A 15,911-nucleotide genomic window follows, 5' to 3' on the forward strand; every position below is an offset into this window, starting at 1 on the left:
CTGGGGAGCAATGGCAGAATAGGGTGTTCCCTCCCTGTCCTGCTTGTGGGCTTCCTGGAGGCATCCGATTGGCCACTGTGAGAAACGGGATGCTGGGCTAGGCGGGCTTTGTGTTCTGACCTGGCAGCATGACTCTTGAGGTTGTTGCTTTCAGGACAGGAGGCGTCGAGCGGGTCTTTCTCCAGCAAGAGGGCATCCCTTCCCCACACAAGCACTGGGGAGCCACTTGGGGTTCTGGTTGAGAGGTCCTGAAAGCCATACCGTGGCTGCAGAGGGAAAGCTTCAAGACACTCTGGCCCTAGGAAGAGTGGCTGCTAAGCCCTGCCAGCCTAGCAAAGAGGCCCCTTCTAACGCTCCCCGGCCGGCCCCAGCATCCCTCCAGTGGTTGTGATTGGTGGCTGCCTTCTGTTTCTTCTTAGATTGTGAGCCCTTTTGGGGACAGGGAATCATCTCTTTCATTATTTTCCATGGGGACTTCTTCAAGAACCTTGGTTGAAAAGTGGTATATAAATATCCATAGTAGTAGGCCTCCCAGTCCTTCCTGGCCAAATCCACCCACAAGGCAAAGGCTTTTCGGGCCCTGGCTTTCGGGCCCAAGGACCAACAGCCGCTCAGGGGCTCTCTTCCCCCATCCCTTTCCAAGAAAGAACGTCAAATCAATGATCTGGCCTGGCCCAAGCATCTAATGGAATTGGCTGGGAAGTGTCAGCATGGGTAGCTGGTGGGTCATATTTCTGAATGCTCCATGTACCCTTTGAGTTCAGTTTAATAGTGGGGAAGGGGGAGCAGAGGGGGAAGGCAGATGCGGTAGACGCAGGTAATGAGGAATCCATGTGAACAAGCATCATGGTGCATGTTGAGACTGCTTTGGGGTTGGCTGTTGTCCATGCCTCGGGCACGAGGGCTTCATGGGTTGGTGATTGATTGATTAAGTGCCGTCAAGTCGGTGTCGACTCTTAACGACCACATAGATAGATCTATCTTGTCTATTCATGTGCTTTTCCTTGTAAAATACAGGAGTGGTTTACCATTGCCTCCTCCCGTGCAGTATGAAATGATGCCTTTCTTGTTGTCACTAAAGTGACCATCTGCCTTCAGCACTTTCCTGTATTGCTGCTGCCCAATATAAGCCTGTTTGCTTTAGCTGGGATGACCTTTGTGCTTTGGGTGACCCTACTGGGAGTATACCTCTTGGCGTACTTTGCTCATCCCTCTCAGGAACACGCTCTGCCCCCGCCACGATGAGGCAGCATAGCAGGACGTGTGTGAGTGAGAGAGAGAGAGAGAGATTGGTTGGTTGGTGCAGGGCTGCTCTACTTCGGCCCTCCTGCAGATGTTGGTCTACAACTCCCATAATCCCTGGCTATTGTCTACTGTGGCTGGGGATTATGGGAGTTGCAGTTCAAAAACAGCTGGGGGCCCTAAGTTGAGCATGCCTGGGTTGGTGGCTGTAGAGAAAGTGTGCCACCCTTGAAATATGCAGAGCCAAAACGGCACCTTTTCCCGTTTTTCTTTCCTGGGTCCCCTGCCTGTTATGTAGTGCGGAAGCTGGCGCCCAACGAGTTCCCTCACAAGCTCTACGTGCAGAACTACACCTCGGCTGTGCCCGGGACCTGTCTGACGATCAGGAAGTGGCTCTTCACCACAGAAGAGGAAGTCCTCCTGAACGACAATGACCTGGCGGTGACTTACTTCTTCCATCAAGTGAGCATGCTCAGGGAATGTAACCATCAGGGGCTTGTAAGCACAAACCGCTTCCGAGTCCCCCGTGGTGTTGCTCACCTGAGGAGACAATTAAAAACCACACCAACTGGGGTATGTGCATCTCCGGGGAGCGAGGCAATGATTGCGCATGTGGGGAGCAGAGAGTGGGAGAACTTCCTTATTCAGAGGCAGTTGATCTTGGAGGGCAGACTGGCCAGAAAGGCCATGGTCACCTTGCTCTGCTTGTCAGCCACCTGGCTGGAAACTGTGCTGGGAGAGGTGGATTTTAGCCTGCTCCAGCAAGACGGTTCTTGCAGGATGATTTCGAGCAGACACGTTTAAGGGCAGAGAGCTTTTCAGTATTAGGAGATTGGAGCTGTACTGGCAAACGACCAGAAGCCAAGCTGAGTGGCACATGTAGAAGGTACAGAGAATGGGGGGGTGGGGAGAAGGAGACAAAGGTGTAAGCCAGATCCAGGTGAATAATAATAATAATAATTCGATTTCTATTCCGCCCTTCCAAAAATGGCTCAGGGCGGTTTACACAGAGAAACAATAAATGAATAAAATGGATCCCTGTCCCCAAAGGGCTCACAATCTAAAAAGCAACATCAGATAGACACCAGCAACAGTCACTGGAAGTACTGTGCTGGGGGTGGATAGAGCCACTTACTCTCCCCCTGCTAAATAAAGAGAATCACCACATTAAAAGGTGCCTCTTTGCCAAGTTAGCAAGGGTAGAAGAGAAGCCGTTAAATCCTGTGGCAGTCCTTATTAATGTTGGCTGTTCTCTGAAGACTGCTGTTGCCCCCACAGGCTGTTGATGATGTGAAGAAAGGGTACATCAAAGCCGAGGAGAAGTCCTATCAGCTGCAGAAGCTCTGTGAGCAGAGGAAGATGGTGATGGTAAGGCGATCTTCCTGGTCAGTGGGAGCAAGGCATTCTGGGATGTGGAGTTTGTGGGCCTCACTCGTGAAGGTGGCACGGGTGGACAGAAATGTCTGCGTGGCACTTGAAAACTTCTTTAAAGGTTGGGGAACGGGACAGACAGCCCACCTGAAGCATGTTGGGGGGTGGGGACTGATAGCTGGAGCAGAGGTAGATTATCTGCTATGTCTGCCCAATCAAACTGCAAAGCAGTGAAGAATGAAGACACAGGATGGACCCGGTGGCCAAGAGATCCTTGCCCCCATCCCCTGCATTATACAGCTGTCTGCTCCCTTCTATGTCCATGAAAGGCACACACAGGGCATGTCAGTCTTCAGGTGGTTTCCGACCCCCATTGCTTTCTTTCAGGAAGTCTTATTGGGGCTGGCTTTTGGTGGGAAGTGGTAAACCCTGTAGGGCAAGCTTTGCAGAAAGCTTCAGTTTCGAAGTGCGGAAGCCGCTCTTCGCCAAACCCGTTGCCCCTTGCCCCTGACCTCATGCAGCCACTCCCCTCACTCACCTTCACACAGAATGTTGCTTTTAAAAAGTGTTACCATATTTACCGGAGTTGAAGATGAGGCTGTAGTTAAGATGACCCTGTTGAAAAGTAGAGGTGATACTTGCATTTACTCAAAAGGAACAGGGCTCTGAATTTAAGATCTCCTGATTTCCAGTATCAAAAATCCTGGGTGGGGAGCCTGGTCTTGGATTCAGGTACATAGACTGTCACGTTGAAGAGCTGATGGTCAACAAGCAGTAGATAAATCTAATAAAGTGCATAATAAAATGCCTCCTGCAAAAAAATATTGCAAGGGCAGCCTCCTCTTTGTCTGACATTGATTTGATTTGATTTTGATTTGACATGCATTATTCTCTCTCTCTCCCCCATTCTGATTCCCTCTCCACAGTACCTGAACATGTTGCGGACCTGTGAGGGTTACAACGAGATCATCTTCCCACACTGCTCGTGCGACTCGCGCCGGAAAGGCCATGTGATCACAGCCATCAGCATAAAGCACTTTAAACTCCATGCCTGCACCGAAGAGGGCCAACTAGAGGTCAGGAGCCATGGATGAGTTGTGGCCAGTTGAGGAGTGAGAGAGAGCGGGATTTCTTTGTTTGTCTGTTGCTTGCATTTCTATACCACCCCATTAAAAAAAAAGAAGTCGTCGTCGTCCCTGGATGGTTCACAATCCAAAAACCATTAACACATAAGACACAATTAAAACAGTTTAAAAATACAAAGGAAAACTCTAAAACCCCAAGGTTTAAAATGAAACCGTGAGTAAACCTGGCGAAACAGGTATGTTTTCAGGTCCTTCTTAAAAACATTCAGAGAATGGGAAACTCTTAATTTCATTAGGAAGCGTGTGATAGAGTCCCGGGGCAACTCTAGAAAAGGCCTGGTTTTGAGTCGCCACCAACCAAGTCCGTGGTGATCAGATGATCTTATTAGGCGGCGGGGTTGGTGAAGAGGAAAGCCTTGGGGCTAACCGCCTTGGGGCTATATTTTAATGAAAGGCGGTATAAAAATACAAAAATAAATAAAATAAAAATAAAAAAGCATTCTCTTAAATACCTCGGACCCAAGCCGTTTAGGGCTTTAGAGGTAATAACCAGCACTTTATATTTCATCCAGAAACTTATTGGCAGCCAGTGGTGGTCTTTTTAAAATGGGTGTCATATGATCTTTTTTGGCAGCACTGGAAACCAACCTGGCTGCTTCATTCTGTGCTAACTGTAGTTTCTGAACTTTGAACAAAGGCAGCCCAACGTAGAGCACATTGCAGTAGTCAAGCCTGGATATTCCCAGCACATGCACCACTGTCTTAAGGTCATTTATCTCCAGAAATGGACGTAGCTGGCGAATAAGCTGAAGCTGATAGAAAGCACTCCTGGCCACAGCCTGAGAAGTCAGGGAGAGGTTTGAGTCCAGAAGTACTCCCAGACGACATACCTGCTCTTTCCGAGGGAGTGCAGCCATGTTCAGAGCAGGCAGATCTCAACTACTTCCTGAGCCTCGACCTCCCGCAATGAGCCCCTCCATCCTGCTTGGGTTCAGCTTCGGTTTGTTCTCCCCCGGCCAGGGAGAGAGTGGGATTGTGACGCTCACAGTTGTACCAAGCCAGAACTGGGCATGGGGCTGTAACTCAATGGCGGAGCATTGGCTTTGTATGCAGATGGTCCCAGGTTCCATCCCGGGCAAGCATCTCCGGGTAGGGAGAGACTGGGAGAGACTCCTGCCTGCAACCTTAGAGCTTCCAATCTTCCTATGCTTTATCCTGAGTCAGACTCTGGGGTCTTTTCAGGCCAACACTCTTTACTCTGACTGGCATCGCCTCTGGAGCAGTGCTCCTCTAATTTTTATAGTCAGTGAATAGAAACAGTAAGTATTTCGGTCGTAGACCAGCAGTGCAACAATATAAAACAAGTAAGAAAATAATAATCTAAAATCAGACTACATTTATACGCATTTGCATATTATATAACAACATTTGGCTACAATATGAATAACATCCGAATTAGGATTAGTGAGCAAATAGTTTAAATAAAAATCATCTCCACGACCCGGAAAATTGATCAAAAGTGGGGCACTTAGTTGGTGTCTTATGTCTCTGTAATAATCACAGTGCAGAAGAACATGAGCAGTTGTTTCAACGTTACCAGATCTGCAAGGGCATAATCTTGATGCATATGGTATACCCTGGAATCTCCCATGGAGCACAGCTGTTGGGAGAGCATTTACATAATAGAAACAGTTTTGTTCTGGGCAGCCGTTTCAAGGTATTGTGCGCGCATAATTTTGTTACATACACAGATATTAATACTGCACAATCTTTTGCCCACTGCTCTTCTTCCACAGCTTATTAATCAACACTTAAACTAGTTATTCATTACTAAGCACCATAAATATGCACTGTAAATATGAAAGGAAAAAGAAATGTCTTTTACAATTCTATTCTATTTTATTACAAAGTATAATAAAAACAAGGCAATTCCTCAGCAAATAGTTACTGGAACTGATAATTCTTCAGTCTTCAAATTAGTATGGTGGAACTAGTATTATCACACTGCAGACTTTATTACAAAGTATAATAAAAATAAGCCAACAAACATATACTTCAACAGTTATTGGAAGTGATAATACTAAGGTGCGTGCCTTAGAGGGAAGGCTGATTAGTTGCTGTGCAAGTCTTAATGTCTCCTCATAAAGCTGTTCTGTGCTTTAATTGTTGTGTATGAAGATTACTGAAAGCTATGTCCAATGATGAAAACCTTTGCTGTTCACATCATGATTGAATGTGATTAGTACTTAAATTTGAGGACATAGGCTTCAGAGGAATAGACCTTGGTGTTGAATTTCTTATGGCGTGTGTATGCATGCTTTTAGTGAAGAAAAAAGAATTGTGTTTTAAAAACAGCCCTTATCCTTTTTCCTTGCCAATTAGAAGGGATAGAAACTTACTTGCTTTAAAATAAAAAAAAATCTGGATGAGAATTTTCCATGTCTTATAATAGATTGTCTACTTATGGAATAAAGGGATATAAAAGCGGGAAGAGGGCCTGTTCAAAATAAAACTGAGGGGGAAAATAATGCAATGTAATAGGCATTTTAACTATATTTTGGACCTAAAAAACTTCCAGTATTGCACACATAACATGTTACCAGTCAGAACCCAAATAGCATCTTCTGGAACAGACATTTTATAAATACTCATTGCATTGAAAACAGTGGAAAATGCTACATATGAGAATAATGTAGAAATTAAATCTCTGCATTACTAAAATCTTAATCTTTCACAGACAAAACTTGGAGTGAGAGATTAGAACAACCTTGCATCTGTCTTCACGGCAGAGGATACTGACCATATACCCTCTCCAGAATTGAGTTGTTCAGGTTTAGAGGTTGAGGAACTGGGTGAATTTGAGGTGACAAGGGAAGATGTTCCAAACTGTCTTGAAAAGCTAAAAATTAACAAATTGCAAGGGCCAGATGGCATCCACCCAAGGGTTCTAAAGGAACTCAAATGTGAAATTACCGATCTCCTAGCAAAAAATATATAACTTGTCCCTACAATCAGGCTCTGTACCAGAGGACTGGAAAGTAGCCAGTGTGACTCTAATTTTCAAGAAGGGATCCAGGGGGAATCCAGGAAATTACTAGAACCGGGGAGACCCGAGTTCAAATCCCCATTCAGCCATGAGACTTGCTGGGTGACTCTGGGCCAGTCACTTCTCTCTCAGCCTCACCTACTTCACAGGGTTGTTGTGAGGAGAAACTCAAGTATGTAGTACACCGCTCTGGGCTCCTTGGAGGAAGAACGGGATAGAAAATGTAAATAATAATACAGTTTAAGGAAGCTGCGCGGAGGGCTTGGGTGCTCTGTGCTTTACATGAATGGGCGCAAAGCCATTCTCCATTCGGAGAGGAGAGCTGGTCTTGTGGTCGCAAGCGTGACTTGTCCCCTTAGCTAAGCAGGGTTGGCCCTGCTTGCATATGAAAGGGAGACTAGAAGTGTGAGCAGTGTAAGATCTTCCCCTCCGGGGATGGAACCGCTCTGGGAAGAGCATCTAGGTTCCAAGTTCCCTCCCTGGCAGCATCTCCAAGATCGGGCTGAGAGACATTCCTGCCTGCAACCTTGGAGAAGCTGCTGCCAGTCTGTGAAGACAATAGTGAGCTAGTAGACCAATGGTCTGACTCAGTATATGGCAGCTTCCTATGTTCCTATATGTAAGAGCACAGATGGCCACTAGAAGAACCCAAGTTACAGGTAAGCAACCTGTCGATCCTCTGACTGGCAAATATCTGGTTCCGCTTGAACCTCCTGCGGGCAAAGCACATGCTCTCCTGCCACTCTGTGGCCCCTTCATATTCCTGTTGTGGAGAAAGGCAAATTTCATGCTAGCCATTTTGGGCAGGGGAGTCATCAATAATACCTGCATTGCTCTCTTTCCCCAGAACCAGGTAATAGCCTTTGAATGGGACGAGATGCAGCGATGGGACACAGACGAGGAAGGCATGGCTTTCTGCTTTGAATACGCACGCGGGGAAAAGAAGCCACGATGGGTTAAAATCTTCACCCCTTACGTGAGTAGAGAGATCCTTGTCAAAGAGAGCAGGGTGTGGGGTGTGGTTCGGAGCTGGGGTGCAAATGGGGCTGGCCGGGCCGCTAGGGGGCAGCAGAGGCACAGCAACTCAGGTCAACGTGGGTCTTGTCCTTAGCTGGCCTTTGGGTGGAGTGAAGGGAATTTGGGTGGGGGTGATGGTGCTGGAATGGGGGGGGGAGCAGCTCCCCAAACCCTCAGCCCTGCCTTTTCTCTTTTCAGTTCAACTACATGCACGAGTGTTTCGAGCGGGTTTTCTGCGAGCTCAAGTGGCGGAAAGAGGTGAGGGTTTGCATTGCTCAGGATGACGACATTCCTGGAAGTCCTAGTCAGGTTTAATCTGAGCCACAGTTCTCACGGTGCAAGGCAGGCTTTGCAGTGGCCTTGCTCACCGGGGAATCTCTGCGCACCACGCTGCAGAGAATTCTGGGACACGTTTGCATGCTCAGGTTTGTGGTCACTGGGGTACCCACAGAACATCCCCAACACCACCATATGGCTGATCTTCTCATCAAGGATAGGCTTCTGAGGAGCCACCATTTGGAGTCAACTAAGAGATTCTCTGGGCATTTGCTAGAAGAGGACGGAGGTTCTCTACCTTCTCATCTCTGTCCCTTTTGCTGCGTGGGGTGGCGCCCGCCACCTTCTTTTGACTGGCAGTTCAGGGAGCCAATGGGGTGCTTCTCTCCGCATTCCATGGCTAAAGAGGTGTGTCTTCCATCCAGCCCCAGGAGCTTGACTAGAGGGCGGGGAAGACCCCTCTGCTGCCGCCGCTAGAGCCAGGAGGGACATGTTTGTTTGCCGAGCGAGTGCCGATAGTCTCGCTGCCGCTTGAAATAATTCTGTCCTTTTTGAAGGTGGAGGAGGAAGCCACAGACAAGGATAACAAGAACTGCAGTAAAGACAATATGTGCAGCAAGGTATGGTGGAGTGGAACAAAACTCTCTCTTGAACTTGCCCTCGCCCGACTGACCCCCACCCCTCCCCGAAAGAGGCCTCCCATTTTGAGTCAGGCTGAGACATGTGGGGCTGTTGACAGTGTGGGCTTTGCCTCTGCCCCTTGCTGCCAGCCTGCCTCCCTTGGCAAGGAAAACAAACCCCAGGATCCCTTGCAGAGGAGGCAACACGCGTGGCAAAGCGAGGAGGGCACCTAGACCGACCTGGCTGGCCAGCCCGTGAGCCGGAAATGGTTTGCGTGCTCAGGAGTGCCTTTTCCTGCTGGTGTCATGGGATTTGTCGCTCTCTCTGGGTAGAGAAAGCGGCAGATCCCACACTTCCAGAAGAAAGCAGCCGTATGCCTAAGTAACTTCAGGAGTCGGGCAGGGCTGTCTGAGAGACCCCTCCTGCTGCCTCTTCATAAAGATCAGGGTAGATTTGCGTGGGCAAACGGACACGCCTTTCAGGCTTTTCGAGTCGAGAAACCCAGTTTTCAAGGCGAGAGGCTTGGCAGGGTGGGGCTGCCGATACCCCTGCTCATGGTGTCTTAGTGTGTTCTCTCCCCTCTCTCTCCAGAACATCTTTCAGGTGATGCGGACACAGCACAGAGACATTACGACTTAAGCCTCCGGCCGCCACGGACAAAAAAACACGTATTCTCCCTTCCCCGCCCCATGAAAATTAACACTTTAAAAAAAAAAACCCACAAAAAAAAACAAAGAGGGGGAAATGGTTTGTTGTATTAAAGCCCTGACACTAAATATTAATGATACCATTTGTGAATTTCATGTTAAGCAACCCGGGGCAGGGAAAACCAGCAGAGCTGTCGGCAACAAGGGGTTGGAGGAGTTGGGGGGGGGGGCGGGCGTCAATTTTGCTTTCCAACAAAAATTGTGGTTTCTTCTGGTTTGTCCCCCTTCCTGTTGTTCAGAGATGGACTATGCTGAGATTATTTTTTTTTTTTTTTTTGGTCTCTTTGTTTTTGTTATTTTTACAACTGGATATAGAGATGTACACCCATGTGCACTGTTCGGACATATATATGTATGTATGTAAAAAAAATTATATATACAAACTATCACGCACGTATATACATATATATAATTTTCATATCGGCGGCCGTTAACCCCCTTTGGAACGCTTTTGTTTTTTTACACGGAGTTGTCCTCCTTCCCGGATTTGTCGTGTCATTATTTTGTAAAGATCTAGAACCCAGAAGAGGAAGAGGAGAAAAGAAACCGCATTAAAGGAACTGCCTTTCTCTGCGTGTAGGAATTTGCTGGAGCTGAACGAAATGTTGAATGTCCTCCGAATCCTAAATTCTGAAATCTTGCAGTTTGAATGTCAAACTCCTGCTGTGAAGGCTTGGAAATATTCGCGCCGCAGCTTGACAGAACACGTGTTCTGTCTGAATTTGATGAGCCAAATGTGAATTTTTTTTTGCAGTTGTGAAACTCCAATTTAAGGTGGTTCGTTTTTAAAAAGGACAAGATTTCCTTTCAGCTCTGGTCTCCTGCCACCTTCCGTGCTTTAAACTTTGGTCCCCGTCCCCCCCGCATTGGAGCTCTTTGACTGTTTTTGCATTCTTGTATTTCAAGAGTCAGCGCTTGGGAAGAAGCGGAGGCATTTTCTCCTCTTGAGTAGGCGGATGTCATCACAGTGTAGCAAGCTTGCACGGAGCAGTCGAAGAGCCCTGGCTGCATATGAATGGGAGATGCTCTGGGAAGAGCAGAAGGTTTCAAGTTCCTTCCCTGGCAGCTTCTCCAAGATCAGGCAGAGAGAGATTCCTGCCTGCAACCTTGGAGAAGCTGCTGCCAGTCTGTGTAGACAATACTGAGCTAGATAGACCAATGGCCTGACTCAGTATATGGCAGCTTCCTATGTACCGTTTGCTTTGCACGCAGGAGGTCCCGGGTTCAGTCTCCACGGTCTTGAGTGAGAAAGAGCTCTTTGGGTTCGCTGCTGGTCCAAGGTGAGACGAGGCTAAATGGGCCCCTACTCTAACCCAGGGGTGGGCCAGCGTGGCCCTCCCACTTGTGTCTGGACTACAACTCCCATCACCCCCTGCCACAAAAATACACTGTGGGTGGGGAACATGGGAGTTGTAGCCCAACATCTGGAGGGCCAAGCTTGCCGCCCCCCCCCCCCAAATTCTCTAACCCTAACCTAAGGCAGCTCTGGATGTTCATCAATGCACATGTCAGCACCAGGCTGCATAGAAACGGAAGTGCTGCCCCTCATGTGGGGAAATGGGGCGGTGGGGGGGGGAGCCAGATACGTCTGGGGCTAACAGGGAACTGGCTCCCCGGGACCCCTTCTTCCTGGCTTTGGCTAGTGCTGGGAGATTGATTCTGGGTCTCCCCCCTTCCTTGAGAGTAGACCAGTGCTGTTCAGCAGGGTGGAAGCCAAAGTGAGGGCAGGCAGAAAGTGGTAGCCTTGGGCCGCCTGGTCCGACAGGCTGGCTAATAGAAGCACACCAGGTTCATTCTGTGGTTGGGGCTGAGTCCTGGAGCACGTGAAGCAAAGAGTGTCTCCAAGTAGGGTGTATATATATTAAAAAATCCAACAATGTTAAGAATGTCCCTGCTGGATCAGACCAAATCTCCACCTGGTCTGGTATTCTGGTTGTCACATTGGCCAGCCAGATAACTCTGGGAAGCTTAGGAACAGGGTGTGAAGGCAACAGCCCTTGAGTTTATCCTTAGCGTCTGCTGCTCGGAGGTATACTGCACCTGGACACAGAGGCTCCATTTAGCTACGATGGCTACTGGCCATTGATAGACCTCCTCCTCCTCCATTCCTTTCAAAGCTATCCCCATTTAAGAGCAGTGGCCATCACCGCACCTTGTAGCAGAGAGTTCCGCAAGCTGCCGCTGTGTTGCATACCCACACCCAAGGCTTGCTTTGCAGCAGAAATGGTGCGTGAGGCGATCCTGCTCTGCAGCCAGCTGCTGCTGGGCCAACCTTTTTGGGTTTGGGGGCTTGAAGTGAGAAATCAGTTTCATGGCATGCTTTCCCCCACAACTGGTCTGTCACGCCAGCAAGCCGTGGGTCTCCTGCCAGCACCGGCCATTGTTCCCCGCGATACCTTTGCAGCCGCTGTTCTCCAAGGGGAGGGATCTCAGCGGCCCGCCTGCCTCTCCGTAGCCAAGTTCTGCTGCTGGATCCTGCAAAGGGCCAATGGAGAGGGGTAGCGCTCTGGAGAGACAGACCCACTGCATGTCCAGCCATTCAGCCTGTCTTATATTTTTTAATCTTTATTTATTAACATATTTTCATGCCGCCCAAAACTTACGTCTCTGGGCGGTTTACGACAAAATCCCCCAGTCTCAGGTTTTCTGGAGGAATTCCGTACCTCCTTAATTCCTCCGGTGTTTGCCTCATCTCCTCACCCGCCCAGTGAGAAGGCTCTGAGGATCTATATAACTTGGCGGCAGAGCTTCTGCTTTGCATGCAAAAGGTCTCTGGCTCACCCCTGTGTGTCAGGTTTTTAATAGCATGGCTCGAAAAGACCCCAGCCCTGCAGCTGTGGAGAGCTGCTGTGAGCTCCTTGCCTGGCAACGCTCAAAATAATCTTTCTAGCTTCCCAGATGCCTCCGGGAAGCCCGGGGGCAGCAGGACCCCTCTCTTGCCACTTCCTCCCAGCATGTGATGCTCTGAGGTAGACTGGCCCTGATCTTGGAGGTTCCATCTAGCTCTTATGCCAGTTCTCCTCCTGCTCTTCCAGGAATTTACGCGATCCCCTTTCATCAGAACCTAAGACATGTCTTCTTGCTGGATCAGGCCCAAGGAGGCCTATCTAGTCCAGCATCCTGTTTCACACAGTGGGCCAGCGGATGCCTCTGGGGGGAGCCCACAGGCTTCCAAAGCCCTTTCAAACAGTGGCCATCACCACAACTGGCAGCCAGCCAGTTCAATGCTTTGTTGGAAGAACAACTTCTGTGTGTGAGAGAGAGAGAGAACGAGAATGGGGCAGGGGGAGGAAATTAGAAGCCGCACACAGCAGGTTGTGTGATCTCGCAAGTGCAGAAATTCAGTGTCTGGCAGCCTCGCTCTTCTAGCTCATTAAGAATCTCAGCAGTAGGGTAGAAAGTGCTCTAGCAACTCAGGATGTCAGCAGGTGGTGAGCTTTTGGGCAGGTGCACCTCTCTCTCTCTGCTGTTGATGTGATGTTCCTGACATCAGAAAAAAAAAGTGCTAACGGTCTTCCAAGACTGTACCACTTCAGGGGGCGGCCCCTCTCCCTGAAAACCGGACTCTTCCCTGCATGTAGAAAACTAGAATTTGCGGTGCCTTGCCCCGAAGTGGCGTCTTTCTACATGCAGGGTGTGTGTCTGGTCTGGCGGAACATTCAGACCTGTGGCCGCCCGGGAGCCCAGGTGGACTCTCGCACCACAGTAGCTTGGCTGTTCCTTGCCAGTTGGCCAGAAGGACTTGCCTGTGCCTGGTGTGTGGTGAGAAGCTCAGCTGTCTGGGCTGCAGGAAAAGCCCTGCTGCGTGACTTCCCCAGATGTGCCCAGCCTGCCGGATCATGGCGTCTGCAGCTGCTGGCCACTCCGCCCTCCCTCCCTTGCTGCTCAGGGCGTGCAAACTGGGATGAAACCCATCCAGTGTGCGGAAACGCGGATGCCTTCTGCCTCGATTGCCCTTGGTACCCACTCCCCGCCCCCCTTCTCCCTCTCTGCTTCGGAGACCGGCACGGGGGATTTAAAAGGCCCCCTTCCCTGCTAACTTTGCCTGCCTCTCCGTTTCCAGGCTGGTGGCTCGGCTGCTTATCTTCCTTTAAATTAAGGGATTGCTCACAAAGCCATCCCCACCGGCAACGAAACATGGCATGTAAGCTAAGCGGGACTTTAAAGTGGGTCAGAGTGTGTGTGTGTGTGTGTGTGTGTGTGTGTGTGTGTGTGTGTGTGTGTGTGTGTGTGTAAGCGGGACTTTAAAGTGGGTCAGAGTCTGTGTGTGTGTGTGTGTGTGTGTGTGGTGTGCTTCAGATTTGAATATTCAGGAGCAGTGATTGATGGGGAGGTTATTCTTGGCAGCCGTAACAGGATGAACCTCCTGATCGGGGTGGGGCTTTGTGAGAGTGGGGAGTGGGGGCATATGGGTCAGCAACTGGTGGCCCCTGAGTCGCATCTGGCCCCTTGTGGGGGGCTCTCGTTGGCCCCCAGGCCACATCTGGGCCCAGGTGCCTCCCACTTCGGGATGCCCAAGGCGAGAGGATTATATAGAAAGAGCCGCAGCTGTGGCACCCATTGGCAGCCTGCTTTCTGTGATGCTAGGGGGTGAGGGTGGGCCCTGAGTGTGGGTCACCTGCCGTCCCCAGGGGGGCAACCCCAGGGGAACGGAACGCTGCACTGTACCCCATTCTGTGCATGGTTGGTTCCTGCGCCCCACACAATTGCATCCAGGGGTCCCCAGCAAAGATTTCTCAGGCCCCTCCCACCCATGGGGCTTCCTTCTGCCGAGGCTTTTTGAGCTGCCTGCACGGAGCGTTTTCGGCCCCCTGCCCTCTCCGTGGCCCACCCTGACTGGCAGCGGCCCGCCAGGGTGTCAGGCTCAGAGGTCTTTCCCAGCCCTACCGGGAGGTGCTGCCAGGCACTGAAACTGGGGCCTTCCACTTGCCGAGCAGCGGCCCCACTGCCATCCCCGGTGGTTGGGAAAGGCCTCTGCCGGAGATCCCAGCAAACCCTCCTGGCCGGGAGGGGTTGGCGGTCCAGCTCAGTTCCCGACCTCCCTGCAAGCCCCTCTCTCCCACTCTGAACCAGTCAAGTGCTGTCACGTGGCCTCTGCGTAAGGAACCCCTGCTTGGTGCGTCTCTGCCCGTTGCCCGCCAGCCTGCTTTGGTTCAGAGCCCCTGTTGAATGGCTGCCTGTGGTTGGAGTGAGGGGTGTGTGCTTGAGAGCCAACAGCCTGGCGAATGCAGTGCTTGCCGCCCCCGCCCGATTGCATGTGGGGCCACATTCCGCCCCCTGCTCCTCACCCTGGGATGACACCTGTGCAAACGGAAAGGATTTTTGCCATAAAAGGAAAGTACCTGTCCTCTTATGACAGCAGTAGCCATTTATAGGGGGGGATATCTCTTTATTTCGTGTCCTGGTTCTCTTTTCCTTCGTCAGGTTCTCTTAAGTGTGGGTTTTGGCCCTACCAGCGAGGCTGCTGAAAACCTTTTCCAGCCCAGCCCTCTCTGATTATTGCCTTCGTTTAGAAAGGAGAGGGGAAAGCATTATTTTTTATTGGCTCTGGCCAACCACTTACATACCCAGATGCCACTTGTGCATCTCTTTTCTTTTTTAATTTATTCGAGATGACTCTAATTGTAATTTTCATTGCAGTATCTTGTATTTTTATTTGCGATTTCAAGAAATGTGAAGAAAAAATAGAGGTGGGGTGTGGGGTGGTGGTGTCAAAAGACAGTTTCCAACAGTGTTGCATTCTTCATTTTCTTTAGAGCTAACCACTCTAAAATTTGTTTGGTAAAAGTCAATTAGTGTAACTAATTGTAACATATTCTTTTAAATAAATTGATTTATTGATGAAATAGCTAAGTTGTGGGTCTGTTTCTCTTTCTGGGCAGGGCATGGAGGGGAGCGCAGGTTGGCATTGGGAGACCACCTGATTTGCATGCAGAAGGTCCCAGGTGCGAAACCTGACAGCATCTCGCACTCAGACCTTGAAGAGCCACGGGCCATACACTGTATCTGTATACCAAGGATCTCTGGTAACAGGGCTGAGAAAGACCCCTCTCTGGCCTTTGAGGGCTGCTGCCAGTCAAAGGCAATATTCAGCCGGACCATTGCCACGACTCTATATAGTCTGTTGTATTCAATTAATGCTTCTACCTTGAAGATTCACTAGATATTGCCCACAAACGTATGTTTGCTTTAACCCCCCCCACACACACACTCATATCCGGCTCTTCCTCCAAGGAGCCCGGAGCAGTGTACATGTTTCCTGTCTCCACAACAACCCTGTGAGGTAGGTTAGAGAGAAGCAACTGGCCCGGAGTCACCCAGTGAGTTTCATGGCTGAACAGGGACTTGAACTCAGATCTCCCTGGTCCTATTCCAGCACACTAACCACTACACTAAGCTGGTTCTTAGTCATAAGGACTAGGAACTTGTTAAATGAAAGCTAGGCTTTCCAGCATTCAGGCTTTCACGCATATCTGGGCAACCATGACCGCTAGGAGCTTAAGTTTTTCTTCACAAATAGAAACTGAGATTGCCAAGAAGCTGCAA

The 15,911-nt window shown here is 49.7% G+C and overlaps 1 protein-coding gene and 1 long non-coding RNA gene across 2 annotated transcripts in view; both read left to right on the forward strand.

Moving 5' to 3' along the window:
- The window catches only part of LOC128337115 (uncharacterized), a 127,688-nt gene extending 112,475 nt beyond the window's left edge, over positions 1-15,213 (forward strand). Inside the window, exon 2 of the long non-coding RNA XR_008312183.1 lies at positions 10,548-15,213. This is a non-coding gene — a long non-coding RNA (uncharacterized LOC128337115). The remainder of the gene's footprint in view (positions 1-10,547) is intronic.
- The window catches only part of SNX27 (sorting nexin 27), a 50,681-nt gene extending 35,468 nt beyond the window's left edge, over positions 1-15,213 (forward strand). The window contains exons 7-13 of the mRNA XM_053277726.1: positions 1,541-1,704; positions 2,521-2,610; positions 3,540-3,689; positions 7,592-7,720; positions 7,960-8,019; positions 8,595-8,657; positions 9,250-15,213. Coding sequence (XP_053133701.1) covers positions 1,541-1,704; positions 2,521-2,610; positions 3,540-3,689; positions 7,592-7,720; positions 7,960-8,019; positions 8,595-8,657; positions 9,250-9,297 — 704 coding nt within the window. The 3' untranslated portion in view covers positions 9,298-15,213. The remainder of the gene's footprint in view (positions 1-1,540; positions 1,705-2,520; positions 2,611-3,539; positions 3,690-7,591; positions 7,721-7,959; positions 8,020-8,594; positions 8,658-9,249) is intronic.
- Positions 15,214-15,911: the final 698 nt, after the last annotated feature.

This window comes from Hemicordylus capensis, chromosome 14 (assembly GCF_027244095.1).
Source record: "Hemicordylus capensis ecotype Gifberg chromosome 14, rHemCap1.1.pri, whole genome shotgun sequence".
NCBI classification, from domain to species: domain Eukaryota; kingdom Metazoa; phylum Chordata; class Lepidosauria; order Squamata; family Cordylidae; genus Hemicordylus; species Hemicordylus capensis.